This window comes from Rhizophagus irregularis, chromosome 13, assembly GCF_026210795.1.
Source record: "Rhizophagus irregularis chromosome 13, complete sequence".
Lineage (NCBI taxonomy): Eukaryota > Fungi > Glomeromycota > Glomeromycetes > Glomerales > Glomeraceae > Rhizophagus > Rhizophagus irregularis.
Window position 1 is genome coordinate 2,931,181 of NC_089441.1, and position 26,138 is coordinate 2,957,318.

General features: G+C 29.7%; 11 protein-coding genes across 11 annotated transcripts; 6 read left to right on the top strand and 5 right to left on the bottom strand.

Moving 5' to 3' along the window:
* The first annotated feature begins 50 nt into the window (after positions 1-50).
* Positions 51-1,041, top strand: OCT59_005228 (uncharacterized protein). The gene has a single exon (XM_066138233.1). The coding sequence runs from the start codon at positions 207-209 to the stop codon at positions 777-779; it is 573 nt and encodes a 190-aa protein (XP_065997395.1). The 5' UTR covers positions 51-206; the 3' UTR covers positions 780-1,041.
* Positions 1,042-1,292: 251 nt separating this feature from the next.
* On the top strand, positions 1,293-1,723 carry OCT59_005229 (uncharacterized protein; the record flags this gene model as incomplete). The annotated part of the gene is made up of 3 exons (XM_066138234.1): positions 1,293-1,412; positions 1,496-1,588; positions 1,661-1,723. 3 exons carry the CDS (start codon positions 1,293-1,295, stop codon positions 1,721-1,723), a joined length of 276 nt encoding a protein of 91 aa, XP_065997396.1.
* A 134-nt stretch (positions 1,724-1,857) lies between these two features.
* Positions 1,858-5,266, top strand: OCT59_005230 (uncharacterized protein; the record flags this gene model as incomplete). Its single annotated transcript, XM_066138235.1, has 15 exons — positions 1,858-1,995; positions 2,075-2,234; positions 2,306-2,381; positions 2,449-2,698; positions 2,776-3,079; positions 3,181-3,292; positions 3,409-3,514; positions 3,590-3,719; positions 3,787-3,993; positions 4,067-4,206; positions 4,270-4,384; positions 4,459-4,820; positions 4,907-5,067; positions 5,147-5,180; positions 5,255-5,266. 15 exons carry the CDS (start codon positions 1,858-1,860, stop codon positions 5,264-5,266), a joined length of 2,307 nt encoding a protein of 768 aa, XP_065997397.1.
* A 437-nt stretch (positions 5,267-5,703) lies between these two features.
* Positions 5,704-7,288, top strand: OCT59_005231 (uncharacterized protein). Its single transcript, XM_025319740.2, has 6 exons — positions 5,704-6,026; positions 6,101-6,211; positions 6,281-6,314; positions 6,381-6,618; positions 6,692-6,738; positions 6,814-7,288. The coding sequence occupies exons 1-6, from the start codon at positions 5,859-5,861 to the stop codon at positions 6,978-6,980; spliced, it is 765 nt and encodes a 254-aa protein (XP_025172983.1). The 5' UTR covers positions 5,704-5,858; the 3' UTR covers positions 6,981-7,288.
* OCT59_005232 (uncharacterized protein) lies at positions 7,120-8,190 on the bottom strand (the record flags this gene model as incomplete). The annotated part of the gene is made up of 3 exons (XM_025319739.2): positions 7,120-7,570; positions 7,643-7,755; positions 7,833-8,190. The coding sequence occupies 3 exons, from the start codon at positions 8,188-8,190 to the stop codon at positions 7,403-7,405; spliced, it is 639 nt and encodes a 212-aa protein (XP_025172982.2). The 3' UTR covers positions 7,120-7,402.
* A 109-nt stretch (positions 8,191-8,299) lies between these two features.
* On the top strand, positions 8,300-11,707 carry OCT59_005233 (uncharacterized protein). The gene is made up of 13 exons (XM_066138236.1): positions 8,300-8,406; positions 8,505-8,693; positions 8,769-8,824; positions 8,896-9,251; positions 9,321-9,473; positions 9,554-9,607; positions 9,683-9,840; positions 9,910-10,010; positions 10,086-10,128; positions 10,192-10,311; positions 10,376-10,443; positions 10,509-10,639; positions 10,721-11,707. Exons 1-13 carry the CDS (start codon positions 8,310-8,312, stop codon positions 10,926-10,928), a joined length of 1,734 nt encoding a protein of 577 aa, XP_065997398.1. The 5' UTR covers positions 8,300-8,309; the 3' UTR covers positions 10,929-11,707.
* Positions 11,708-12,262: 555 nt separating this feature from the next.
* On the bottom strand, positions 12,263-14,540 carry OCT59_005234 (uncharacterized protein; the record flags this gene model as incomplete). Its single annotated transcript, XM_025319737.2, has 8 exons — positions 14,241-14,540; positions 13,847-14,156; positions 13,709-13,766; positions 13,502-13,634; positions 13,243-13,422; positions 12,803-13,180; positions 12,536-12,739; positions 12,263-12,457 (listed from the first exon to the last, which is right to left on the bottom strand). Exons 1-8 carry the CDS (start codon positions 14,322-14,324, stop codon positions 12,263-12,265), a joined length of 1,542 nt encoding a protein of 513 aa, XP_025172980.1. The 5' UTR covers positions 14,325-14,540.
* A 115-nt stretch (positions 14,541-14,655) lies between these two features.
* OCT59_005235 (uncharacterized protein) lies at positions 14,656-15,640 on the top strand. Its single transcript, XM_025319736.2, has 5 exons — positions 14,656-14,829; positions 14,904-15,002; positions 15,072-15,171; positions 15,248-15,307; positions 15,377-15,640. The coding sequence occupies exons 1-5, from the start codon at positions 14,659-14,661 to the stop codon at positions 15,610-15,612; spliced, it is 666 nt and encodes a 221-aa protein (XP_025172979.1). The 5' UTR covers positions 14,656-14,658; the 3' UTR covers positions 15,613-15,640.
* A 1,984-nt stretch (positions 15,641-17,624) lies between these two features.
* Positions 17,625-19,986, bottom strand: OCT59_005236 (uncharacterized protein; the record flags this gene model as incomplete). The annotated part of the gene is made up of 12 exons (XM_025319735.2): positions 19,753-19,986; positions 19,593-19,653; positions 19,226-19,357; positions 19,060-19,141; positions 18,847-18,984; positions 18,645-18,762; positions 18,470-18,571; positions 18,299-18,395; positions 18,168-18,219; positions 17,990-18,085; positions 17,834-17,915; positions 17,625-17,747 (listed from the first exon to the last, which is right to left on the bottom strand). The coding sequence occupies exons 1-12, from the start codon at positions 19,759-19,761 to the stop codon at positions 17,625-17,627; spliced, it is 1,092 nt and encodes a 363-aa protein (XP_025172978.1). The 5' UTR covers positions 19,762-19,986.
* A 285-nt stretch (positions 19,987-20,271) lies between these two features.
* On the bottom strand, positions 20,272-21,822 carry OCT59_005237 (uncharacterized protein). Its single transcript, XM_025319734.2, has 3 exons — positions 21,540-21,822; positions 21,186-21,464; positions 20,272-21,082 (listed from the first exon to the last, which is right to left on the bottom strand). The coding sequence occupies exons 1-3, from the start codon at positions 21,758-21,760 to the stop codon at positions 20,416-20,418; spliced, it is 1,167 nt and encodes a 388-aa protein (XP_025172977.1). The 5' UTR covers positions 21,761-21,822; the 3' UTR covers positions 20,272-20,415.
* Positions 21,823-23,058: 1,236 nt separating this feature from the next.
* Positions 23,059-25,963, bottom strand: OCT59_005238 (uncharacterized protein). The gene is made up of 3 exons (XM_066138238.1): positions 24,998-25,963; positions 24,620-24,907; positions 23,059-24,522 (listed from the first exon to the last, which is right to left on the bottom strand). The coding sequence occupies exons 1-3, from the start codon at positions 25,323-25,325 to the stop codon at positions 23,411-23,413; spliced, it is 1,728 nt and encodes a 575-aa protein (XP_065997399.1). The 5' UTR covers positions 25,326-25,963; the 3' UTR covers positions 23,059-23,410.
* Positions 25,964-26,138: the final 175 nt, after the last annotated feature.

The window sequence follows — 26,138 nt, forward strand, 5'->3', positions numbered from 1 at the left end:
GTGATAATATTACAAATAGTGATAAATCTCTTTCTAGCAATTTCTAGTTGATGATTTTTATGTACATATAAATAACCTGAACTCTAGAAAAAAAAATCTCAATCGAAAATATAAATATATATATATATATATATATATATAAAATCAGATCAAAAAAAAAAATTTAATCAAAAACAAAAAAAGATTAAACGTCGTATTTTATCAAAATGTCTCTTATTAATCGCGTTCTCCCATCACTCGCCAATGATATTGGTCGAGCATTTTCATTATTAGACGAACCACTGTTTAATGTTGCTCGTCGCTTCCCTGCTTCTTTTCCTACCTTATCTGATCAACAAAGCTTCTTTCGCCCTTCTGTTGACGTTTTAGAAAATGATAAAAACTATGTCATTGAAGCTGAAGTACCTGGCATGAAAAAGGAGGATTTATCCGTAGAATTCTTAGATGATGGCACACTAATTATGAAAGGTAAAATTGAGCAAGGAACTGCGCCCTCTACTGAGGGAATGCGAACTGTTGATACTGGTGGTACCACAACAGAATCCACCGGAACTGACACTTCTAGTGACGTAGTTGCAGCAGATACTAGTGGTATTGTTAGTACTGGAACCAAACCAACTTTTTGGACTTCCGAAAGAGTAAGAGGTCATTTTCAACGTTCATTCCAATTTCCTGGCAGAATCGATCCAGAAAACGTAAAAGCTTCTTATAAAGATGGCCTTTTGTCGATCGTTGTTCCCAAAGTTGAGAAAAGTGGAAAACAAATTACAATTGAATAATTGAACAAAAAATTGCGTAAATTAACTTCCAATTCGTATATATCAAAATTTATACAGTAATTGTAATTCAAACTCTGGTGGGATAGCTAGAATGGCAATGGAATTAGAATAGCTTTTTTTTTTCATTTATAAATATTCTTTTTCTTCAAAAAAAATTATAGTTACGTAAATTTTGTAATAAATTATAATTAAAAATTCACGCAAATAAATTTTTTTACGATCTATTTTTTATATCGTAATGATAAAAAAAAATAAAATAAAGTTGTACTTTTATATTTTTTATTAAGTATTTAAAAGACATCATGAACGATTCCCCAACAGGATATTTGCAGACCAGAGTTGGTGATCAAGTGGCCGGCGGGAAAATGTCCTGTCGTGAAACGATTTTTGATAATGATTGTTTATAAAATATAAAATTAACGGATTGACGTTAAAGTTTATTTCGAAAAAAATCTTTTTTTTTGATTCAGTGGCGAACCTTAATATTAGTTATTAGGCAACGCGCCATTACTTATGCACGCGTACCTTCTGGGTACCATAGCCTCTTTTGGAGTCGGTTATATTGCTTGTCACAATAACTTGGTGAATAAGTTATACGAAACATTCAACGACATTCCGTCAACTACACATAAGGTATTTATATTTCTGTATCGTAGTATCAGTTAGACCCGCCTTAAATTGGTATTTCAATATTTATTATTTATTTATTACTCTAGCGTCACCTTCTTTACGTACTGATTGGACTTAGTTTACTATTCCTTCTTATACTTATTCCTCTTTACAGAATTGCAGATTACGAGTCAAAAAGAGTAAGCACTGATTTTATGGTTTAATTGTTTAGTAGATATGGTCAAGTTTTTTCATTTTTTTTTTTTTAAAAGAATAACGGTTACCCATATAGAACTTCAGCACGTGAACATCTTCAAAGAAGGGGAAGTTTCTGACAGAAAGAACTATTGAACTTTTTTGCACAACTATTTTGGGGTTAGTTACAAAGATAGTGTAAACGCTATTATATATTATATTAATAATTCTTTTATTTTCTTAGGTTTATATGTAAATTTAGAAACAGTAATAAATGAACACGCCGGGAGCTGTATCAAAAATATTTTGGCCGGCGCATGTATGCACTCCTCGAACTAAAGCAGGATTCTTGGTCGGTTGGAACATTCGTAGTTTTACCACTTGTATTGCTGCTGTAATCTCGGATGTGAAAGTAAGCAATATTGACAATTTAATAAAGGTTTAATTAATGTTAATATAATTTACTTATTATATTCCGAAATTGATTTAAGCTTAATGACCTGGAATCCACATTATCTGCTTTATCAACAGATACTAGTTCATCTTTTGTATATATGGGCAAGGTGTGTGGTGCACCCCCAATAGTTTTGGGTGTTTTGACTACTTTATATGATACTAATGGAGAAGGAGGAAGTATACTCAATGCAGAAGGTAAATAAGTTTTATTATAATTATTTTAGGTTAATTTATTGATTTCCTTAGTGGATCATCTATTTATATAGGCGTTGCAGATAAAAGGAAAACAGCGAATTTATGGATGACAATACAACTGCAAAGTAATAACATGCCTTTCTTAAGGTAAGAGTAATATTTTTTACGCCAAAACTTGACAATTTATTAAAATTTTTTTAATAAAATTATCAAGATCAATTTACTGTTGTGGATATCGTTATTCAGATGTCAGTTCGGAAATCATTTTCTATAAACAACCAAATCCAACTAGACTTCAATACATCTCACTTGAACCGTTAGTATTAGATATTCAACAGAATAGCGGTCACAAAGTTGGTCAAGATTCATTTACTATGAAAAACATGAAAAAAATAATTAACACTCGTTTACGTTCGGGGAAGCAGCGAACGCAAATAAATGACATGAGACTTATTTTAAATCAGGTTAGTGACAAAAATTTCATCGTAAGTTGCATTTAATTTGAGCTTAATTTGTAAAATTATTGTTTCTCTTGGTTTAGATAAATTCTTCTTTTGAGACTGAATCAGCCATCGTCACTAGATGCCGTTTTTTCACCAATAGACGTAATTGCAATAGCATTAGTGTTTCTGAGACAATATTGCAATCAGCGATTTTTATTAAAAAGGGAGTTCTTTATCCCATAAAATATATGCTGCCCTTTATTCGACCGATTCTAGTACAACCCATAATTGTCTTTCTCATGTTAGTGAGAATATTTGCCGAGATGGTTTTATGGATTTTGAATTTGCGATTTCCCCATTCTATGTTTAATGGAATGGCATTAAAAGATTTATCCGCGACATGTAAAGCAAAGTTGTTAATTTTTGCGACTCTATTATTAAAACATGTTAAATTAATTAAAAATTTTATTATTAATAAAAAAATTTATAATATTTTAATATAGCACAACAAATTGATTTACGACTTCAACAGGCATGCTTTTGGCCTTGGCAATATATGCTACTCAGGAGAAGGGATTGGACAAATACTGCAACAACACGAGCACAATATATTAGGTGAGAAGCCAAAATGAAATGCATTAAATATTTGTTTGTTTATTTATTTATTTTATTTTATTTTATTTTTTTAAAAAAAAATACTCATTATTTTTAATTTATAGCTTTTATAACAGCATGTGGCTTGTGGCCAATGATATTATTATCGGACTTACGATCGGTTCTTTTCTTGTCAATAATAGTGAGTACGTGGCTAACATCATTTTGAGGGACTATCTTGATGTAAGAAATGTCCTTATTAGTTCAATTCAAGTTTTAATTTAAAATTAATTTGATTAACTTATATTAATACTTTAGCGCTATACGATAGAAAAATTAGTGTCGATGATAGATTGGCTAATGGGTTGGCCGGCTGGATTGAAATTAAATAGTGAATTGGACAGTTTTTTGGGGGAACTTTTCCTTCGGCTGATTGAACTTTGGAAAGGTATTTCTTTTATTAAGATACGTGACTAAATTTTACGATGAGCTAATAATTTTTTCTATATAAATAGACTGTGCGGGAATTATAGGACCGTTGACACCATCTATTATCGGGATTATTGGATTATCTGGAATATTTGGTGGATCAATGGTTTTGTCATTACTTTCAGACTTTTTGTCATTCATGACAATTCACATTTACTTGTTTTATATGGTTGCTGCAAAAATTTTTAATTGGCAACTTACTATACTTTATTCTTTATTTAATTTATTTCAAGGTATTAATTTTAACTTAGTTTTAAAATTTAAAAATGATAAATTATCTAAATTGTTTCTTCCTGTATTTTTTAGGCAAAAAATGGAACACTTTACGTAATCGTATTGATTCCTGTGATTACGACTTGGATCAATTGCTTTTAGGCACTATATTATTTACATTATTAACATTTTTGTTTCCTACGGTTGTAGTTTATTATGCTACATTTGCAACTGTAAGTAATTATGGATATATTAACATATTATTACTTATTACTTATAAAATTTAATTTTTGTAGAGTCGTGTAGCCGTTATTTTTTTGCAGGCAGTTATGGAAACGTTATTGGCGTTCCTAAATCATTTTCCATTATTCGCTATTATGTTGCGATTCAAAGATCCAGATCGATTACCGGGTATAAATTGTAAATTGGATTTATTTGTTTCAAGATGATAAAACATTTGCTCATTTATATATTTCTTTTATTAGGTGGATTAAAATTTATTATATGTGATCCAGATTATTTTGCAACTTATGGGGTTGCTAGAGTTATTAGAAAGATAAAATCATTTTGGCCTTGGAATAGTCGATTACGTAAAATGTGTAATTCTTCCATCAACACTTCAACAATTATTAATAAAAGTGGAAAATTAGCATCAAAGCCTGACCGAAACCCCCAAAACGAAGAGGAATCTGATCAAGTTATCAGGGTTAGAAAAAATCGAATAAAGGTTGATGTTAATAATTCAAATTTTACATCATTGTCAACAATTCCTCCAACTTCTCCCATATCTATAAATCCTTCAATGTCAGCATCATGGCCACCAAGAGTGAGCTATTTGTTCATGCAGGTTTGAATTCGTTTTGTTTAATATGTGATGTGATACATGAAAATTTAATTAATTTGTAACGAATTTGTTTCGATTTGGGCTATTAGAATTTACCTATTCCGTTATCAGCAATATTCTTCCAATATTTGTTATTATGGAAACGATTAAGTTCGCACTATTTTTCTTTCTATGTATTACGATGCCTTGTTAGTGGCGAGACTATAAAACCAATAGCCAGACTTCAATACCCTATGTTACCTGAAACTAGGTATAAGTCATAAAAGTCAAAAATGTCATCAGTCATCGTGTTTTATTTACATGTTCTAACGATATAATTTTTTATGCAGACCCAATTTAATGAACTTCTGGCTATTTCTTAAGGTTAGTTTCGCTGTACATGATGAGTAAAAATAATATTGTAAAATTCACCTATCCTTATATGGCAACTTTTTCAGAATTACTATTAATTCCGGCCAATAGATAATTAAATATTTTTTTGTCTATTTGAAAAAAATAAAATTTACATATCTCTGGATATTAATACCCTAGGTTAACAATAAAAGCTATACTAATAACGTCTTATTCGAAGTGTTTTAAAATTAACAATTTAATCGGAAATCGGTATTATTTATTACATTGATTCACAAAGGTTGTGCGTAACCGTACATATCCCGTTCTTGGCCGCTTTGGATGTATATTACATAATGATCAGAAATAGAAAATAATGAACCTAAGTCTTAGTATCGCAAATGATAAACTAAAAACATTGTTATAGCCAAGCTTATATGATATCATAAATAATCATAAATAAAAATGTTTTTTTGGGGGTTCGTTGTACAGATGTACGTTTCACTTCATGTAAAAATTTTGTATAATAATGTATAAAAAGAGACTTCGCCTTACTGCTGCTGTCAAAGCCTTTGTATTATAGTCCCGTGTAGTGCCACTTTCCGTTTTTTTATTACGTTAAAAGTTACTTCTTCAAACAAAATTTTGGTAATTGAATTCAACGAAAGGTAAAAAGAAAGTACGTTTAAAATATATTTTACACGTCAAAATATGCCTGTTATACTTGAACCTAGAGCTGTTACAGGTCAAGACGTGGTAGATAGGTTAAGACCTACACCAGAACAAAGAATCACACTCATTATTATTGGAGCGTATGCACTAGCTATACTCATTCTATGGCACTTACCTGTATTAAAAATTATTTTATATCCGTTCAAGGTTTGATTTATTATAATTTCTTAATAATAACATTCGTAATCGATTATTAATTTAATTTAGCTATTTTATATTAGTTATTAACAGTTGCTTTACATGAATTTTCGCATGCTGCGGCGGGATGTTGTACTGGAGCTAAAATTGAGTCAATTCAACTCGATCCCGATGAAGGAGGTGCAACAAGGATGGTAACTAATCGCGATTGCATTTGAAAAGCTTTAGTATTAGAAAACGTTTACTAAATTAAATTATTTTAGAGAGGGGGAATGTCATGCTGTACTTTACCAGCTGGTATGTTAAGATTTAGTTCGCAAAGATCATTGCATGGCACTAAATTCTTTTACTTATTATTCCTAGGGTATCTTGGGTCATCTCTTATAGGAGCAATATTTATATTTTGCGGGTTTGATGATACTGACAATAGAATCGTATTAAAAGTTGCATCGATCGTTCTTGGCATAATATTAATTGCACTTTTATATTGGGCAAAAAATTGGTTATTAAGAGGGCTTACTATATTCTTTGTTGGTGTTATTGTGTTATTATGGTTTATTGATAAGGGTGCTGGATTAAAATATTTCGTGTTATTTGTTGGGTAAGTTTTAATTTTACTACATGTTTGCAGAATTAATAATTTTTATTTATTAACTTTTTATCTTTTCGAAAAGTGTAATGTCTTGTCTTTATTCTCTATGGGATATTATGGATGACTTGGGTAAGTTTATTTCCTTATAACTACAACGTTTAGTGATTTTCAATATCTAAAAAAAAATAATTTTTTTGTTCTTAGTTTTCCGTAAAGTTAATGAATCAGATGCTAGTAAATTTGCTAAAGAATGTAAATGCTGTCCATCTCAAATATGGGGAATTATTTGGTTGATTATTAGTTTTTTATTTTTAGGGATTGGTGTTTTAGCTGGATTGGTTGTTTTCAAGCAACATAATGGACAAACATGATTTTTTCAACTTAATTATAATCTCTTTATATTAATATATATTGAATAATAATAATAATAAAATAAGAATCTAATAAATAAAGAAATCTGAAATTCTGGAATTTGAAATTGTAATTGATTTTGAAAGGTTGAAATTATTTGACGGTTGAATTTAATGTGGATATTTTAATGATAAAGCAGTTATTTTTGGCTATTACATTTCCACTTCTTTTCGTGAACTAGATAACCATATAATACTACAATATCATCAAAAACGAAAGTACATTATCATTAAAGATAATTAATAAATGCTATAATTAATATTTTCTTAAACGTAAAATATTCCCTTAAATATTATGAATATCCGCCTCCAAATCGAGTGTTGTTGAGAGTACCACGTGTACTTGAAAAATATTTGTATTGTATTCGGGTATTTAAATAGTGCTATACATTATCCTTATTTTTAGCTTCAACCATTTCTAAAGTACGCTTTAACATTTCATTAATATTATTAAAGCAAGGGATTGTTGGCATAGATTCTATTACTTCACAAGAATCTTTCATATCTTCTAAAGTAACTTCAACATCTTTAGTTAAACTAGTTAATACTTTCTAATTAATTAAAAATTAAGGATATTAATTATAAATATTGCTAAAACCTAAATGATTTAAAAAGAAAGTTACCTTATCTTCCACGATTTGTGGCACTCTTTTACGAATATGTTCACTCATATGGTACAATCCGAGAGAAGAATCATTATATAATTGACGACCATATATTTCTAAATCTATGTAAGCTGTTTAATTATTCAGAAATTAATTTTTTTTAACAAAAAAAAAAATTATTACATAATATGTACGAATTCACAAACACCTTTCTTAACTTTTTCCTTCAAATTTGCATCTTGAATAACAGGATCCGGTGAATCAACATTGTTATTCCCGCCCGCCATACCAAGCCAGTTTAAGCTAGAACTGGACGTTTTTTTAGAGTTTAGAAAAAATTGATCAATAGAAGTCAGAGAACCAAAAGAAGAAGGAGCCCAATTGCTAACTAAAGAAGTTGAAGGTTTTTGATCTGCAAATACTGAAGAAAGCGCTGAAAAAGAAACAGCATTATCATATTTTTGTGAAGAATTAGGCCGTTTTATAGGAAGTGCTTGAACTGAAACAGTATTTGTATTAGAGGCTGAAAATGCCTGTTCGTTTGGCGAAGTGGCCGAAGTGTCCATTTTTATGAGATTATCAAGAACTGATGGATATCAAATTCGTACGTAACATGGTACAGATCACCTGATCGTACAGATATACTAACTTATTAGTATCAATTAATTAATATTTGTTTAAAGTAATGGATTCCGAAGAAGATCCACCGGTAAAATTAACCATAAATTCAGAATTTGCTAAAAAATATGAGGAGAGAAAAAGAGGCGAAGAACTTTCAAAACGTGAGCAGGTTTTATAACTTAATTTCAGTGTTGTCGTAATACTCTATTTATAAATTGAACTGACATCACAGAACGGTGTATCCGACATTGACAAATAGTCAAAGAAAAGTATGGTGATGTCGCCAACTTCGATTCCGATGAGGCTGATGAATCTTCAACTTCTGAAGAAGAGGACGAGTTTGGAGAATTAGTTACTCCAGAGGTAGATGCGCAAATTATGAAGACGATTATTGCGATAAAATCAAAAGATCCAAAAGTCTATGACTTTCAATCAAATTTTTTTGCAGGTAATTAATTTTTTTTTAATAATGTAATTAGCGATTCTTTTGATATAAAATATTTAAAAATTTTCTAAAACTTAGAAGAAGAAATACAAAAAGCACGTGAGCAATGGTTGGATAAACAACGAGAAAAAAAGGTTAGAATTCTCGTGTGAACAAAAACAATGAACTGACAAATTTGTATACTGAAGTATCCATTATTTTATAGTTAGAAGCAAAACCTATGAATTTAAAGGATTACAATCGCAACATATTATTAGAAAATGGTGGTATAATAGATAATTCTAAAATCAAGGGGAATATTGAATTAGCACCTGTACAAGAAGAGCAAAAGTTGAAAGAAGAATTTAAGGCGGCTACTTCTAAATTCGATTTTTCTGATAATGATGACGATTTTTTGGTTCAACGACATAAATCGGCTGAAGAATTGAAAGCCGAAGAAGATGATTATCAAAAGTTTTTACTAGAAAGTATGGCGGATGCTAATGATGCGGAAACTCTTAAACAATGGCAAAATTATAAAAACAATCCAAATGTAAATGAGGATGAAGCCTTTTTAATGAAGTGAGCTAATTTATATATTGTATGTAGGTTCCTTGTTTTAATATAGTAATCGTAAATTTTACCTTTTAGTTTTATCCTTAATCGTGGTTGGATTGACAAAGAATCTGATAAAATTCCGTCGTATGAAGAACTTATTGCAGAACATCACGATGAGGAAGATAGAAAATTTGAGGAAGCTGTCGACCAGTTCGAGAGCAAATATAATTTCCGTTTCGAGGAAGAGTAAGCAATTAATATGATACATATGGCTATTAAAAATTTTGTATCATGAATGCATTAAAATCGATTTTCATTATTTTTAGTGGGAGTACTAAAGTAATTACATATTCTCGTAACCTTGAAGGATTAATGCGAAGGTTTGTTATTGAAGATTATTATTAAACTTACATACTCAATATATAGAGTAGTAACCATTGTTATTTAATTAAAAGAACTGATAATACGCGTAAACTTAAACGTCAAACGCGTTCAGATCGAAAAGAAGAAGAGAAAAAACGTAAGATAGAAGAATTAAAGAGACTCAAGAATCTCAAGAAGAAGGAGATTTTTGAAAAATTACGAAAAATAAAAGAAATAACAGGCAATGATAGTATGTATTATAATTTTGTAGATTATTTTGACTAAGCAGAAAATTGATGTCATTTTGATTATGGTTTAGCTGTTGGTTTTGATGATGTTGATCTTGAAGAAGATTTCGATCCTAATAAATATGATAAAAAAATGCGTAAAATATTTGATGATGATTATTATGCGGGAGAGGTCAGTTGCTTATGTTGCTCTTTCTAGAATAAACGATGTAATTTAAATAACAATCTTTATATTCACTAAAATTAGGCTGATAATGAAAAGCCAGAATGGAATGATGATATCTGCATAGGTGATATCATAGATAGCAATAGCAACGATCAAAATATTAATTCTATAATAAATGTTGTTAAAGAATATAATAAATATGATGGTGACGATCAAGAATCTGAAGGCGTTATTGGAGACGATTTTAATATGGATGCAGATTATTTGCCAGGTGGAAAGAAATATGACGAGACCAAATCCCAAAAAAGTAAGTTACTTCGTCGTCTATTTATTTATTAAATAAGACAAAACTAAAAGGTTTCTAAATATAGAGAAGAAAGCTAAAAAGAAATTTGATGAATATCTGGATGAATATTATCAATTGGATTATGAAGATATTGTAAGTTTATATTTAGTTATCTGTGAAGAGAAATAAGTAAATAATCATATACTTTTTAAATATAGATTGGTGATACTCCCGTAAGATTCAAATATAGACAAACTAAACCGGTTTCATTTGGTTTAACCGCCGCCGAAATATTATTAGCGGACGAAAAAGATTTAAATGAATTTGTATCACTAAAAAAATTAGCACCGTAAGTAAATAGTTTAATATTAATTTATAATTATTTAATTATTTTTATATTTATTAAATAAATAATTGATTGATTATTCAGATATCGACCTGAGCCTGTTGTGGAGAATGATCTAAAAAAATATTCTAAAAAGAAAAGATTAAGGCAGTTTCGTAAAAAACTTGACCTTTCAGAAAAAAGTCCTCCAAAATACAAATCAAAAAATTCAAAATCAATTAAACGTAAAGTTAATGAAGAAAAAGGAAAACAATTGATTGGAATACAACAAAATAAGAGTAAAAAGGGTTAAAATACATGATAACGATAGTAATATAAAAAAGAATAAGAAAAAAAATGGGTAAAGAATAAAACATTACATATTAATCCAAAAGATCTAAAGAACATAATTATCCTACTTTTAATATTATTATTAAATTTGATTGCATATCGAATAAAATTCAACTTTTTTATTAATGCCTCAATCTGTAAATGTTAGACAGTATTCATACCTCAACGCTCAAGAAATCACAACAGATCATGACTCTCTTACGAATAAGGATGAATACATGAAATAACCGGCTATGAATTCACTTTAGAAGTTTGGCGGGAAACTCCTATAAACAACCGCAGTTTCATCATAATTACCAAAATCATTGAATATAGTTACGATGAACAAGTTTATGAGAATGACGACTTTTAAAAATTATACATAATGATATATTCTCAACTTAGAACAAAGCACCTTATTCTTTGGTCCGGGAATTTCATTTGACTTTTTTATTATTATTACAAATTAGAAAAACTCCACTTTCAGATCTGCTTTAGAAGTCAGACAGTGCGAACACTTAATAGACAACTGCAGCTTCTCCGATTTAACCAACTTTGGATGCTAGGTGGTGGTTGCGAATAGCAACCTGTTTAATTATTTTTAAATGAGCAAACGTGGTCATAAAACTCATTAAAAAGGTAGGCTACAAACTGCAACCTACCTAACCCACGAATGGGTCTAAGGGTTAGGGAATAAAATATACCCAAAGCACCTTTTGCATCTTTGGCATGAAGTAAATCTTACAAACTGTCGCGACTTCCAGAAAGAAGAAAAAGGTTATAAATACTATAAATACTCCTCGCGCCAGTATATCGTGTATTGCTTCTATTTTTGTTAGAAATGCAAACAGAATTTAACCTTAAAAGGTTATCGAGCATCTCAACGTTTTAGCGCGTTTTACGATATATCACGTGAATTTAGTATTAAAATACGCGATCATTAAAAAATAACTATTAGACACCACATTATTTATTATTGGCAAAATACATGATGTGTATAAAATTACAAATTAAAAAGACAATTAGAATATTAGATATATCATTTCTCGTTTTTTTTCTTATAATAAATGCGTGATGACCGTGACTGCACAAAAAAAAAAAAAAAAAAAAATTGCATAATTGATGCGTATATACATGATACTTTTAAAAGTAAAAGTTCAACCTGCAAACTTTTTACCTCTAAATTAATATATTAACTACTCTAAATGCATTTCATGCTGAAATATCAAAGAATATATATATTGTCCCACTATCAAGGTGAAACTTCATATTCATTTACGAATACACGGGCCAATTATATAATCTGACCAGATAATGCTACAATTTTGCAAGCGCCTCTTTGTCAAAAAGTAATTTACCAGGCGTGAAAGAATATTCTTCCGGAGCAAAAGAAGCGCCAATACCTTCAACCAGCTTTTTACGTTGGTCAAGAAGTGACTCGACTTCTGAAAGTAACGGCGTCGGTTTTTTGTTTTTCTTGGTCTTTGTAATTTTTGATTTATCCTTTTCAGGCTAAAAAGTGTTGTATAGGGATAAGACTATAAGTCTATATACGTGTACATACATACGTAGTGAAAAGAAGTTACTCACAAATCTAGCCAAGTAAGCTTCCTCGATTTGTGTGTCAAGGGTCTCTAAATATGATTGGTACTGTTGCCAACCTATTTGGGCTTTTACCTTTTCGATCAAGATCTGTTTACGATAATTGTTCCGTTTGCTTTGTTCACGGAGTTTTGCTTGCAATTCTCGCAATTTAATGCTTATTTCATCGTCTTCTCGTTCGTCCCATTGCACCTATATAATAATAGATTTATGTTAATTCATAAATAATTATAATAATTGATGACTATTACTAACATCGTTTTCATCCATTAAATCCAATGCTTGAAGCTCTCTTTTGAGTCGATCGTCCATGGATTTATCTCGGTCCATTTCAACCCTTTCGTAATGTCCATTCTGACCATTTACTTGTGACTCATCAGGTTGATTTATGAAATTTGAGGCTTCCGGATATTCAAGAAAAGCTGCTAATAAACGGTCGACTATGAAATTAGCAGATCGTTGTTCATCATCACCATCATGGGACTTTGGAGGTCCATCGATATCCATATGATCATCTCGGCGCGATTCTAGTTCATCCGGTGTCTGAGGAAGAAGGTTACGTTCTTCTTCAGCCCAAACTTCTACGTAGTGTCTTCCAAGTTTCGGAATTTCGTAAGGCGTTATATCGTCTCCCTTCAAATTAAAAAATTTCTTATTAGACTAAAAAGACTAAACAAAGTTATAATAAAATTTACCTTTGCTTCCAAGAATTGTACATCTTCATCTTTAAAATCTCTAACATAAGGTTCAACGTAGTCATAAAATGTCTTGATCGCCACATTTGATTTGACAACGGGTGTATCATCCGTTGCCGCATTCGTAACTTCTGAAGTACTACGTTTTCTCTTTTTAAAGGACCCTGCATTTCCTGACTTCTGTAAAAAAGATTCCCAATTTATTGAATAACAACAACTTGGTCATATAAAGCTTTATACTTTAAATAAAACAACTAACCAAAGTCTTATTTTGGGCAGTACGATTTGGTGTCGAAGTTCTTGAACCTTTCACTTTTTCGAAATCTGAGAAATCGCTATCATCTTCGCTTAGTGTGCTTCTTTTTAGTATCTTTTTCTTCCTATGTGTACCGCTATAAAAAAGTAAACCAAATTATTATCATCATATAAAGGATGTACAAACTATAAAGAAAAATATGTTTCTTACGAGCTAGTCTTTGAAGACTCTTTTCTCTGAGGTCTAGGATCATATAGGTCATCAAAATCTGTGCAAAATTGAATGATCATCAAAACCAACATCAAAGAGTATAAGCCAGATCAAATGATTATAAAAAAATAAATTTACCTGAATCTTCGGTTTTTACTTTAATACTAGCTCCTTTTTTCTTGGATCCTTTCTCTTTCGAATTTTTATGTACATTCGGGCTCCCTATTCGATTATTATGTGGGCTTCCTACCTTAGGTATAGTGGGACTTGCACTTCTTTTTAAATTGGGGCTTCCTAGCCTTGCTACAACTCCACCAGCATGAATTACACTTCCAAATGAATTACTTATTGTACTACTACGTTCATCCAAATTTTCTATACATCTTTCAAATTCTTCTTTTCTATCTAATGCCTTATTTCCTATGGCTTTTAATTCTTTTTTAACATTCTGTAAATCAGATTTATCAACTCTGGTATTAGTAGATAATCCAAAAGAGGCAAAAGACGAAGAAGAATTGGTATGATTTGATACCGATGAATTTTTATGAAGTAGCTTTTTTAGATCTCGTTTTTTAATTGGACGGATAGTTGAAAATTTTTTTTGACCGTTGATCATGGTTGTAGTTTATTACTTCGCGGCTTTGAACTAAATATAACTTTGCGATCAGTAAATTTTATTAGTTATAAACTGAGTTCATTACTATTAAAGTATAAGAAAAAATGTAGATCTTGAAAATAAAGATAAAAAAAGTATAACACTAAATTAGCTTAATCTGTAAATTAAAAATGTTTTAAAACAAGAATTGAGAAAATGTATCGGTTTTTGTGAATCGATTTCACTAAGTGAAAGTCAAGTATGTATACTGTATGACAAGTCAAATGACTATATATTATCAATCACCCAACCAGATCTTATAAAACATCCAATTTTTTTTTTTTTTTCACTGGTCATGAAAAATAGTTTTGGTATAATATTATATACGAGCATAATAATATTTCTTATGCTTTTGACCGTTGTTACTGTTGGTACTTCTGCGCTCGATATTATTATTCAAGCTGTAGCGGCAGATCCTACAAATAAAACGTTTGTCATAATTGCAGGAGGAAGTTACTTTTTAACGGTAAAGTTTTATTTAACAAGACTTATTTTTTAAAGTTATTAATCAAAGCGTACTTTTTGAAATATATTTGATAGGGTATTGCTGCTTTTATTTTGGGTCTTGGCCGCTTATTTAATGTAAAAAGAGCTTTAAATGATATACCAAAGTCTCACATCCCAAAAGACTCACCAAAGGTATAAGATGTTTAAATAATAAAGCTTCATTAAGAATAAGATTTTAACTAAATATTAATTCCATTCTAGTCTGTGGATAATCTTATTGTTTCAGAATTAATACGCGTTTCTAGGATTGATGTAAAACCGAGACCTGAGGACGGATGCCAACCAGGGTGGGGAATACCAGGTATTATCTTATTTTGGGAATTCTAAGATATCTGAGATATATATTATATATTGCGTGAATTTTTATTTCTGTTCAGGTTCTCCTTATGATAATATACATTTTAGATCTTCAATCATTGAAACATTCTCGGTATTAGGTAAGCGATTTCACTAAGCTAATACATAAATTTGTTATTATTACTAAATTTATCAATAAATTATTAAAGAGAAACAAGTTGTAAAAAATTCGTCCTTCTTGACACGTCAGCCGTCGATGTCCGTTCAACGATATATTGATTTTTTGGTAGAACATGGAATCATTGATCGCGAATTGGGAAATGCTTACGTTGAAGGTTATGAGCGAGCACGTTTCAGTGATGAAGAAGTACCCGAAGAACAATACATCAAATTTATGAAACTTGTTATACAGTTGTTACGCCCATTGGGTTTCGATGGAAATTAATTTTTCTTAATACATTGAACTTTTTTTTCGTATATTCATTTTTATTTAATTTAATATTTTAATTTTTTAATTTAATTTTTAATTCACTTTAAATTTTATCATAACTATTTTATTCTGTCAACACTTTATTATTCTTTGACCTGAACGGAAAGCTTGTGTTAAGGGAAAACATACGGACAACGGATTTATTCCGCTGTCACTTTTTACCCTTGGGAAGGTCTGAGAAAAACTATAAAAGTCTCTAGCTGAGACACTCATGAGAGTGAGTGCGAACAACCAGAAACGGTACCCTCCTTGGTTTGTAAGTGTGAAGTCTTTATGACTGATTATTTTCTTACCAATGGAGTGTTGAAACGCGGTTCGCTGGTGGAAGTTCTATGAAGTGCAATACACAAGACATTACAATGTGATGTAACTCAATTCAGACTACTCTTTTGTTCGGGTCACATGATTTTTTTTATTTACATTTTTGAGCATTTGATAGATTACACGATTCTTTTAGATATATTAGATTCTAAATTCAAAAGACTTTATATTTATATATCTTTTTTTTCCTTTTTCCTTTTTACCCATAACCTTTCTATTAAGTTTGACCCATGGTAAAATTTTTTTATATTTTATTTTTTTTGATTTGATTTGACATGAGTGGAAAGATTTTATCAAGCATACGTTTCATTCGTAGCCCTTGAGATTTATTACGGTTTCATCAATATCTTTTTACTAAACAGATCTTGGCGAATTACGTAATTTTCCAGATATGTTGAATTCTATACAATTATTAATCACATTTTTTAATCAAGATCCTAATCCTTTCTTTATGACAGCAAATTTAATTTAATTTGACCTGAACGGAAAGCTTGTGTTAGGGGTAAACATACGGACAATGAAATATATTTCATTAGTCCTTTTAAATAACCCTTGGGAAGGTCTGAGAAAAACTAAAACTAATCAAGTCTCTAACTGGGACATTCATGAGAGTGAGTAATGAATAACCAGAAATGATATCCTCTTTGATTCAAAATATGAAGTTTTAAAAACTGATTTTAATTGGATCAATTGAGTATTTAAACATGATTCATTAGTGGAAGTTCTATGAAGCGCAATACACAAGACATCACAATATTCGTGATATAACTCAATTCAGACTACTCTTCCGTTCGGGTCATATAACCATATATATTTAATGCGGGATTGTTATCAGATAATTACGATAAGACTCGTCAGGCGACCAGTAATAAAATTAAGGCTTTGTAAATGTTCCACGTCCTCCGAATGCTTTATGATTTATAGAAGAGAGATGAAAGCAAGGCAAGGATTGAGCTTTGTAAAGAACGGAAGTCGATATCTAGAAAGAAATCGATAAAAGCATCTCAGATTTCGATCGATCGACACCTTAATAGTGATATGCAATTGAAATATAATCATTAATTCTCATTAATAGTTTCCTCCGAAATAATTCAATCATTATGCTACGGACAATAATCCATGATCTTTGAGGCAATTCTTCCTCAAATTTCAGAAAAAAAAAAATTTTTTTTATAATGCGTTGAAATAGAATATATTACATTATTTTTAATTTATGAAACGAGTATTGTATATATTGTAAAATTTAAACAATAGTAAATTTATTATATAATACGTAATAGAAAAAAAAAGTTTATTATTACATCATTATTTTAAAAAATTTTATTATGTAAATAATATTTTCCTTTTGAATTACAATATTAAATTGGCATAATAATATAATAAATAGAATGAAATAAAAAAATCAAATCACTATTTTAAAAAATTTTATTATAAATTATATAAGTATTTATGTTTGTATTGAAAAAAAAATATATTTTTTTTTCCCCAATTGACCTGTAATAAAAAAAAAATAAATAAATTGTAATGTAAATATAATAATTAATATACTTCTACAAAAAAAAAAAAATACAGTGTATAAATATTTCTTTAAAAATTGTATAAAAGTAATAATAAAGAATAAAAATATATTATTTATTTTAACTATTTTAATTATTTTCTTGAGCTTGTGCCAATCTTGCCTCCAAATTTCTTAATGCCTCCTCTTTAGCCAAAAGTTCTTGTCTCTTTTCAGTAATTTCACGTTGAACTTTCAATTCAATTTCTCTCAACTAAGAAAATATTATAGAAAATAAATTAATTCATGTTATAAATAAACAAATTTACTACAACAAAAGTAATAATTCAAAGTGTTTACCTTCTCTTCTTCACGTTTCAATTGTTCTTCCTTCAATCGTACACTTTGAGAAGCAAGATCTTCTGGCAAGATAGTAGAGTCCCTGCAAGTACAAATAAATAATAATATTAGATATATTCAATAAATAATATATTTCATACTTATGAAGATACTTACTCAACAGGGTTATCGGCACTTCTACTAAGTTTCTCAGTACGATAATTTTCGTACAAGAAATCGTGAGTAATTTCTTTCAAGTCTTGTAAATGAGAGCTAAAAACAATTTAAATAAGGTTTAAAATCACGCTATATTGGTACAAGGCTAACATTAATAAAAAAAAAAGTGATTTTTTACCTTAATAGAGCTGATCTTAATCTTGCAAAATCCGAATGTTGCGGATTATCAACTATCAATATAAATAAGTATATTATTAAATAGGAGATGAAAAGGTAAAAAAAGTTAATAATAATATAAAATAAAGTTACCTTCGACAACTCCCCATGGATATTGACGTCCACGTACAGCTCTTCCATTTACCATAATTTCTTCTTCACTACCAATAATGGCAAAAGGTAAAAGTGCCTAAATAAATATAAAAATCATGGTAAATAAATAAACTTGTCAAATAACCAAAAAAAAAAACTGATTATACATACTCGCAATTCACTATTTTCTTCAACTGTCTCTTCATCATCCTCTTCTATATCGAATGGAAAATTGTAAATTGGGATATTATAATGATCAATGTCTTCCATGATCTATAAAAGTTGAATAAAGTATTAATATAATACAAAAAATAAAAGACTATCTCAAATTAAAATCATTACATACCCTCTTTTTGAATTCAGTCAATTCAGTTGGTGTGCAGGTATCAGCTTTTCCAATAACGGGAATTACATTGACGCGTGGACTAAGACGCTTCATTAATTCAATGTCAATCTCACGAAGACTAAAAGTTATCAAAAATAAAATAAATAAAATATTAAAATTACACAACATATACTTTTTTTGAAATTATTAATAATATACGTACGAATGGCCTGTTGGGGTAATGAAGTAGAGAAGAGCGTGAACCCTATTGTCTCTGAATCTTGGGTTACGTTTAATCCGTGATTCTTCGGCCAAGATATCATCATATTGTCTTTCAAGATATCCCATAATTTCTTGGAAACTTATTAAAAAAAAAAGATTAATTAATTATCATTAATTACGTGACGTGATCTATAATAATAGAAAGTTTTTTTACCAAAATTCATTATCAATATTATCTCCAAATCCTGGAGTATCTACAATTGTTAAGGCAATTCTGACACCATCTTCTTCCAATTCTATATACATATATATATATATAAAATTAAAATATATATACAATAACCAAAATTTTTAATATTACATAATAAATAATTACTTACCAACGGTGACAGGTTTAATACGGATGCCTTCCTCTACTTGTGCTTCATCAGGTTTATCGCATAATTTTTTGGATAAAACCTCACTTCCACAAAGCGTGTTGACAAAAGTAGTACGACCAGTACCTGACGCGCCTATATTTAAAAGATTTTAATTAAAGGTTAAAAATTAAAATAAAATACATTTTTTTTATTACTCTAGCTAAAAATAATGACTTGTTTTTTTAAAAAAAAGTCAAGAAAATTATGTCCAAGATTTCGTTTCAAGTATAAAGTACAAAGAGATTGTCATCTGTTATGAGTTACGGTTCTTTTAAAGGTCAAAACCCAAGTATGCCTTAAAAACTTTTAGAAAGGATAAATAACTTACCGACAACCATAAGAGTGAATTGAAATCCCTTTTTAACATTTTTTCTACGACCACCCAATCTCTATAAAAAGAAAGAGAAAAAAAAAAATCAATTATTAAACGAATTTCTAAATAAAATGATAATTTTAATATTGAAAACAACAGTTTACGGATTACTCACATGTGCCATGATAACCTTTCGATTTAAATAAGTTTTACGGTGTAGTAAATGAAATTAGATTTAAGCAAAACGAATTGAAAGTATTTTAAGAAGAGAAGCAGATCTAAAAGGAGCGAATGCGTTTTAATAAACGAATGTATGTATTAAACGCTAAGAAGCGACCCGGTTCAAGGAACGGCAAATTTAAGAGATGTGTTTGGTAATGATATCGAATAGCAAAAAAGCTGGCAGCAGCAGAAAAACAATCTCGACATTATGGGACGCATAAAAAAAAAATAAATTATTTCCAGTCACACACAGTTACTAGAATTAGTAGACTCGAACCTATCAATGGATAATTTTTTGTGTGCTTCAAAAAAAGTTGAGTACCAATTTGTAAATCAATATTGAAATTTGTTGCATGGTATGTTATGTAACAAACATCTTTGGGCCTGAAAAGGTCAAATTAATTGCTAAAAGTATATCTGTATTACCATGATTTAATTTAGTACAACTCAAAAAAAATGTTCCATTATCTTTGGAAGAAAAAGATGTCAAAGTAAAATAAATAAAATTTATTAAAAATAAGATCACACACGATTTTCTGTAAATATTTATATACCCGTATATATATATATATATAGTATATACCAAGAATAAACTGAATTAACTATTCTAAATTATCTATATTGTTTTATCAGGATCCCAAGTACCAGATATTAATTTTGGTTTATCCCATTCACGAATAGATATAGGTTTCAGATCAATATCATCACTTTTTCTGTGTTTTTTTTGATCTTCTTCAGAATCAGATGATATTTCACTATCAGAATCTCTTTTCCGTTTTTTCTTAGATTTATTACTACTAGATTTATGTTTTTCCTTTTTATGTTTAGATTTTTCCTTATGTTTTTTCTTTTTTTTCTTATTATCATCATCATCAAGGGATTGGGATTTTTCTGTTATAATTTGATCAAATACATTATAATTAAACCAATTATTTTCACCAATAAATGGTTCTATGTCAAACATTGGATTATAGTCTTTTCTGAAATATTTATCCATTTTTGATCCATTACTAACTTCACCACGACCTTTTTTAATAATATTTAGTTGCGACGTACTCTTATTATTTGATGAATTTGTTTGTTCTTTTCGTAATTCGTTACTAACTAATCTAGTTGACGTCTTGTCAAGATAATTTGATGATGATGATGATGAAATTGGACTAACGGAACGTCGAGATGATTTTGTCCTCGAAGATGATGATCTTATATCATCATGTTTTGGGTTTCGAGAAGAATATTTTCTCTCTTTATGACTTGACTTTCGATCCCTTTCATCCCTTTCACTAATAAATAATAAAAAAAATTAATATTAAAAAATAATAATAATAATTATAATTATTATTATTTTTTTTTTTAAGAAGAAATTTAAAAATAAATTCGGCATACCTATCTGAATAAGTATCGTCATCACTATAATAACGATCATAATCATCTGAAGTATTACTAGTTTTACGATCTTTCCTACGATAACGGTCACTATGCCTCCTTCTACTATATCTTCTTCTTTCATCATCCGAATCATGCCTACGTGATCGATTTAAAGCTCGTCTACGAGCGGCTGCTTCTTCTTCTATCTTTCTAAGTAAAGCTTGATTATGACCATCCACATTTTTTACCACATTAAATAAAAACCTTTTATTAGTTCTTGGAAGGGTACATGGCGGACTATTAAAATAAAAATTAGTGTTAAATGTTAACGTTCTACTAAATAAAGTGCTACAAATTTCAAAATATACTTACGTTCCAGTATGTGGTAAATATGCTCTAAGACCATCTTTATTATATTCTTTATTCTTTGTAGCAGCTTCTTTTAAAATCAAGTCCGCAACATACTTGTCCAGGCTCTCATCGGAGATTGTAGAAGGTACACCACCTACTGAGGCTCGAACGAGTTGATTAACCGCAACGTCCAAAGCTGATTTCGGTTTAGTCGTTTCATTTTTTGGAGGAATTTGCGACATTATTGAAAAAGTTTATGTTTTATGAGTAGTACTTTGTTTATTTATTTACTGTAAAAAAGTTGAAAGAACATTTTTTTCATTCATTAATTACTTTATATGTTATGCTCGCCATATGTCATGTGAAAAAAATAGTCAAATTTTATTGGTCGCCCGGAGTTTAATTTCCAGCGCTAATGTCAAAACACGCGAATTAAAAAAGGTGATATAAATCTGACCGGGAAATACGAAATTTGTGTATGCTATTAAAATAAAAGAATTGATTTGTCATTTATATACTATCTATCTTCTTAAAACATATCATCGCGAGATATCTTAAAATGCATCTCAATATATATCCCTACAAGATATATCAACCCAATATATATCATTCATTTATGAAGAACCTTGCTTCCATTTTGTAAAAAAAAGCTATATATGAAGCAAAGGGGATTGATGTTGACGGTGGTGTATAATCAGGATAAATAATAACCGCGTAACCTCCGTCCATTGTTGCAACTGTATCGATGATTTTATCCCGTTCAACCCACTAATGATGTCTGTTATACATTCACATTATTACACTCAATCTTATTCACATTATTACATCACAAAAAAAAAAAGCAAAAGCGAAAGATTTCTTTTTGTATTCAAAAAATTTCTTTATTCCAAAGCAGCCAAATAAAGAAAAAAAAATAACCATTACTTTAAAAGGAGACACCCTCTAAACAAAAGCAAATCTACTACTATAAATAACCAAATGTAATTTATAAAAGAAACAAAAATCCTCAAATCAACCACTCTTAGTACTTATTCATAAAATATTGGAAATTAATCCAAAATAAAAATGCATAAAAAGTGCCAAAAAGAAAGCTACTAAATGTGTAAAATCAAATTGACGGTATACACTTCTATAAAAATAGCACTTTAAAGGATATCATAAAAAAAAAATATATATATATAACATGAAGTTAAGAAGATCAAAAACATGTCTCAACAGACTAATTTTTTTTTTCAGATCTCTTTTCCTACAATAATAACTAAAATATAAAACATAATCGAGTCTTTAAAAAAGGAACCAAATATAAAATAAAAATAAAATTACATTATATACTATTAAAACTTTTTACAAAAACTAATATAAAGATTTGTTTTTTTTTTATTTTTTAAAAAAAAATTTCAAATTTTTTTTGAATTTTCTGGATTTTATGTATTTTTTTATATTTTTTTTAATATTTTCTCTATAATATAGAAAAGAAAGAAAAGAAAAAGGAAAATGAAACAATATATAAGACTCGATTTGTACGTAAAGAAAGTAAAGTAGTTAAAAAGAAATGAAAAAAAAGGGGTTTTATTATATTTTGAAATGTGTAAAATGTAAAATATTATTTTTTTTTTTTTTTTTTTGACATTTATATGTATATAAAAAAATATGATTTTTTTTTGATTGAGATATAAATATATAACCAACTATAACTAACGACTGACCGAACAACTTTTATTAACTTTATTATTATAAGTCAAAAATACCAACATCGAAAGCAACAAAATAAAAGTTCGTAATAAAAGAGATTGTTTGTTATGTCTTAATCATCAACAGCAGCAAATGAGTATTAAATGTAATGTGAATAATATATGATATAAAATTGCGGAATGTTTATAATATTTTTTGTTTTAACGAGATACATCAGAGTTTGAAGGAGAAAGAGGTGGAAGAGTAACGTTCATGTAAGATTTTTGGCCCATACCAGCGTTAACAGGTGGAGAAGGTAACCCAGTGTAAGATTTTTGCCCATTATAAAGAGAATTGTCGGGAGATGATCCAAAATTCATTGAAGGTAAAGCACCATTATCAATGTTACGAGCTGCAGCATTCGAAGCCATAGCTTGATCCAAACCAACTAAGATGGCAGTTGTTCTATTGAGTAACATACTCAAATGTGATACTTCACGTTGTAATTCTTGTCTATGTGCTTGCAAAACTTGTTGAGTAATATTTGGATCAGTAACTGCAGCACTAGATAAAGGTGCAGTTTGTGGATGATTATTCAATGGAAGTGGCAGACCGAGATGAGATGAAGTAGTATTACCAACTGAAGGAGGAATAGAACTGATCGGTGGTAATTGTGGGGGAACAGTTGTTGGAGAGCTAGGGTTCAATAAAGCGGAAATGGAACTTGAAGATTGACTTGGAGAAGTAGAACCATCATTATGGAAAACGGAAGGAAGAGGAACAGATGGAGTTCCCATAAGACGACCACCATTATAAGAACCAGTGTTATTTTGATGAATATGAACTTGTGGTAAATTAGAATTCAAAGAAGGTTCGACAGGAGTTAAACTGCGTCTGCGATCATCATCATAACTATTATTGGAATTCCACATTCCTTCAACGTGATGAAAAGAGTTGCGTTTTGAGGAAATATAATCCTCAATAGGAGGGACTTGTCTACCATTTCCACAGCGACGTTTAGAATTAGCAGTAGAAATAATTCTACCATCATCATCCGAATCAGATTTTCTCTTTCTGCAAGTATTAATTTCTTCGACCGAACAAATATCATCATCAGATGAAATATATTCACCGCGTTCAGAACCAGAGGTTGAAGCGGGAGTAGGAGGATGATTTACTCGGCCTTTTCTTGATTGATGTTCATTATCAGATCCACCGGACTGATTATGAGATGGTGACGGAGAAGTTGCCAAGGCAACACGTTTACGGCGCTTGATTACAGATCTTTTCATTGTTACAGGACGATGTACGTTATGTAACTTAAAGTAAAGACCTAAAAGAAAAAAAAAGACAGAGAAAGATAAATATCATATTTATATATATATAATATAACTTATAATAAAGTTTAAGTATTGATTTTTGATATTTACCACAAGCATTACAGATTGTGTTACCAGCTTCATCTCGACGCCACAAAGGGGTAGTATTTGTTCCGCAATTCGCACAAAGCAAGGCTTGACGATTAACTTGATGTTGGTTGTAAGCCGGACAACCATCACATGAACTGGATCCGCCTGTACCATCGCAATGACCATCACCTGGACAAGTACCACTGTTATTATTTTCGGGAGTCTCTGGAACAACAGGAGGAGCTTTCTTAATTGCATTGCGTTTCAACCATGGCGGACGAACTGTGTTTCGAGCCTTGAGATAAAGTCCTAAAAAATAAGGAAAAATTATAATTTAGTATAACTTGTATATAAAAGAACAAAAAAATCAAGAAAAAAAAATTTAATATTTATCCTCACCACAAGCGTTACAAATCGTTTCTCCACTTGGAGCTCTTCTCCACAATGGTGTCGTGGTAGTTCCGCAGTTTGCACAAACAGTAGCGGACACACCATGACCTTCCGTTTTACAAGAACGAGATTGAATGGAACCTGAAGAACCTTTACGGTTGAGCAAGTGTATGGGCTGTTGAATCATTTGCTGTTGCTGCTGATGAGATTGATGATGATGAGTGTGATGATGACGAAATAATTGTTGATTACGCATAAGATTATCTGAAGTCTTTTGAGTATTTGGTGGCATATTTGCAGCTGTAATATGAAGGTTTGAAGTTGACTTAACCTCCATTAACAAGTTCAAAGGTTTTTTTTTGGAAGGAACTTTTTTTTTAAAAAAAAAGTTGTTGGTATGTCTTTCTTTTTTAGTTAGTTGCTTAGTTAATTAATAATTATTTCTCACGTCCTTTTTCTTAAAAAAAACTGCGAAAACTTTTTTAAATGTTGGTTGAGTTGATTTGTAGTTGTTTTGTTGCGCGAACCAAAAAAAGCAGAATGTAGTATACTTCAAAAGAAGTATAAAGGAAATTATTTGCAGGGTGTAACTTGGAAAGTTACGGTTAAGATTTTTTCTTTCTCTGACTTTCTCCAGAAAAAGGATTTAAATAAAGATGGAAGTTGGACTTTCGATGTGGTATAAAGCGAGAGTACGGTCAGTAGTTGCTGGTCTAGAATACTTTGTAGCAGTCCACTTATGCATTGGACGAAAAAAAAGGATAGTACCGCTAACTAATTAGCGAAAAAGACCTTGTTTTTTTTAATAAAAACTTTAAAAAAACCTCAATACAATAAAAAATATAAATTAATTAATTAAAAATAAAATAAAAGAAAATAATATTTTTTTATTTTTTTCTTTTCTTATCTACTAGAAAGATTATTGAAAGGTGTGTTTTTTAAATGCAAACGCAGTCAGTTTAAACTAACAAAAAAGCATGAATAATTTTCTTTGGTAAAAAAAAAAATTTTTAAGTTCCAAAGATGTAAAGTTCACGGAGCTTTTATATATTTTGATAGGAAAGAAAAAAAAAAAAAAAAAGGCGTTATATGATGAATGTTGTAATAGATGTTGTAGATAAAGATAATAAAATAATATTTATATTACATT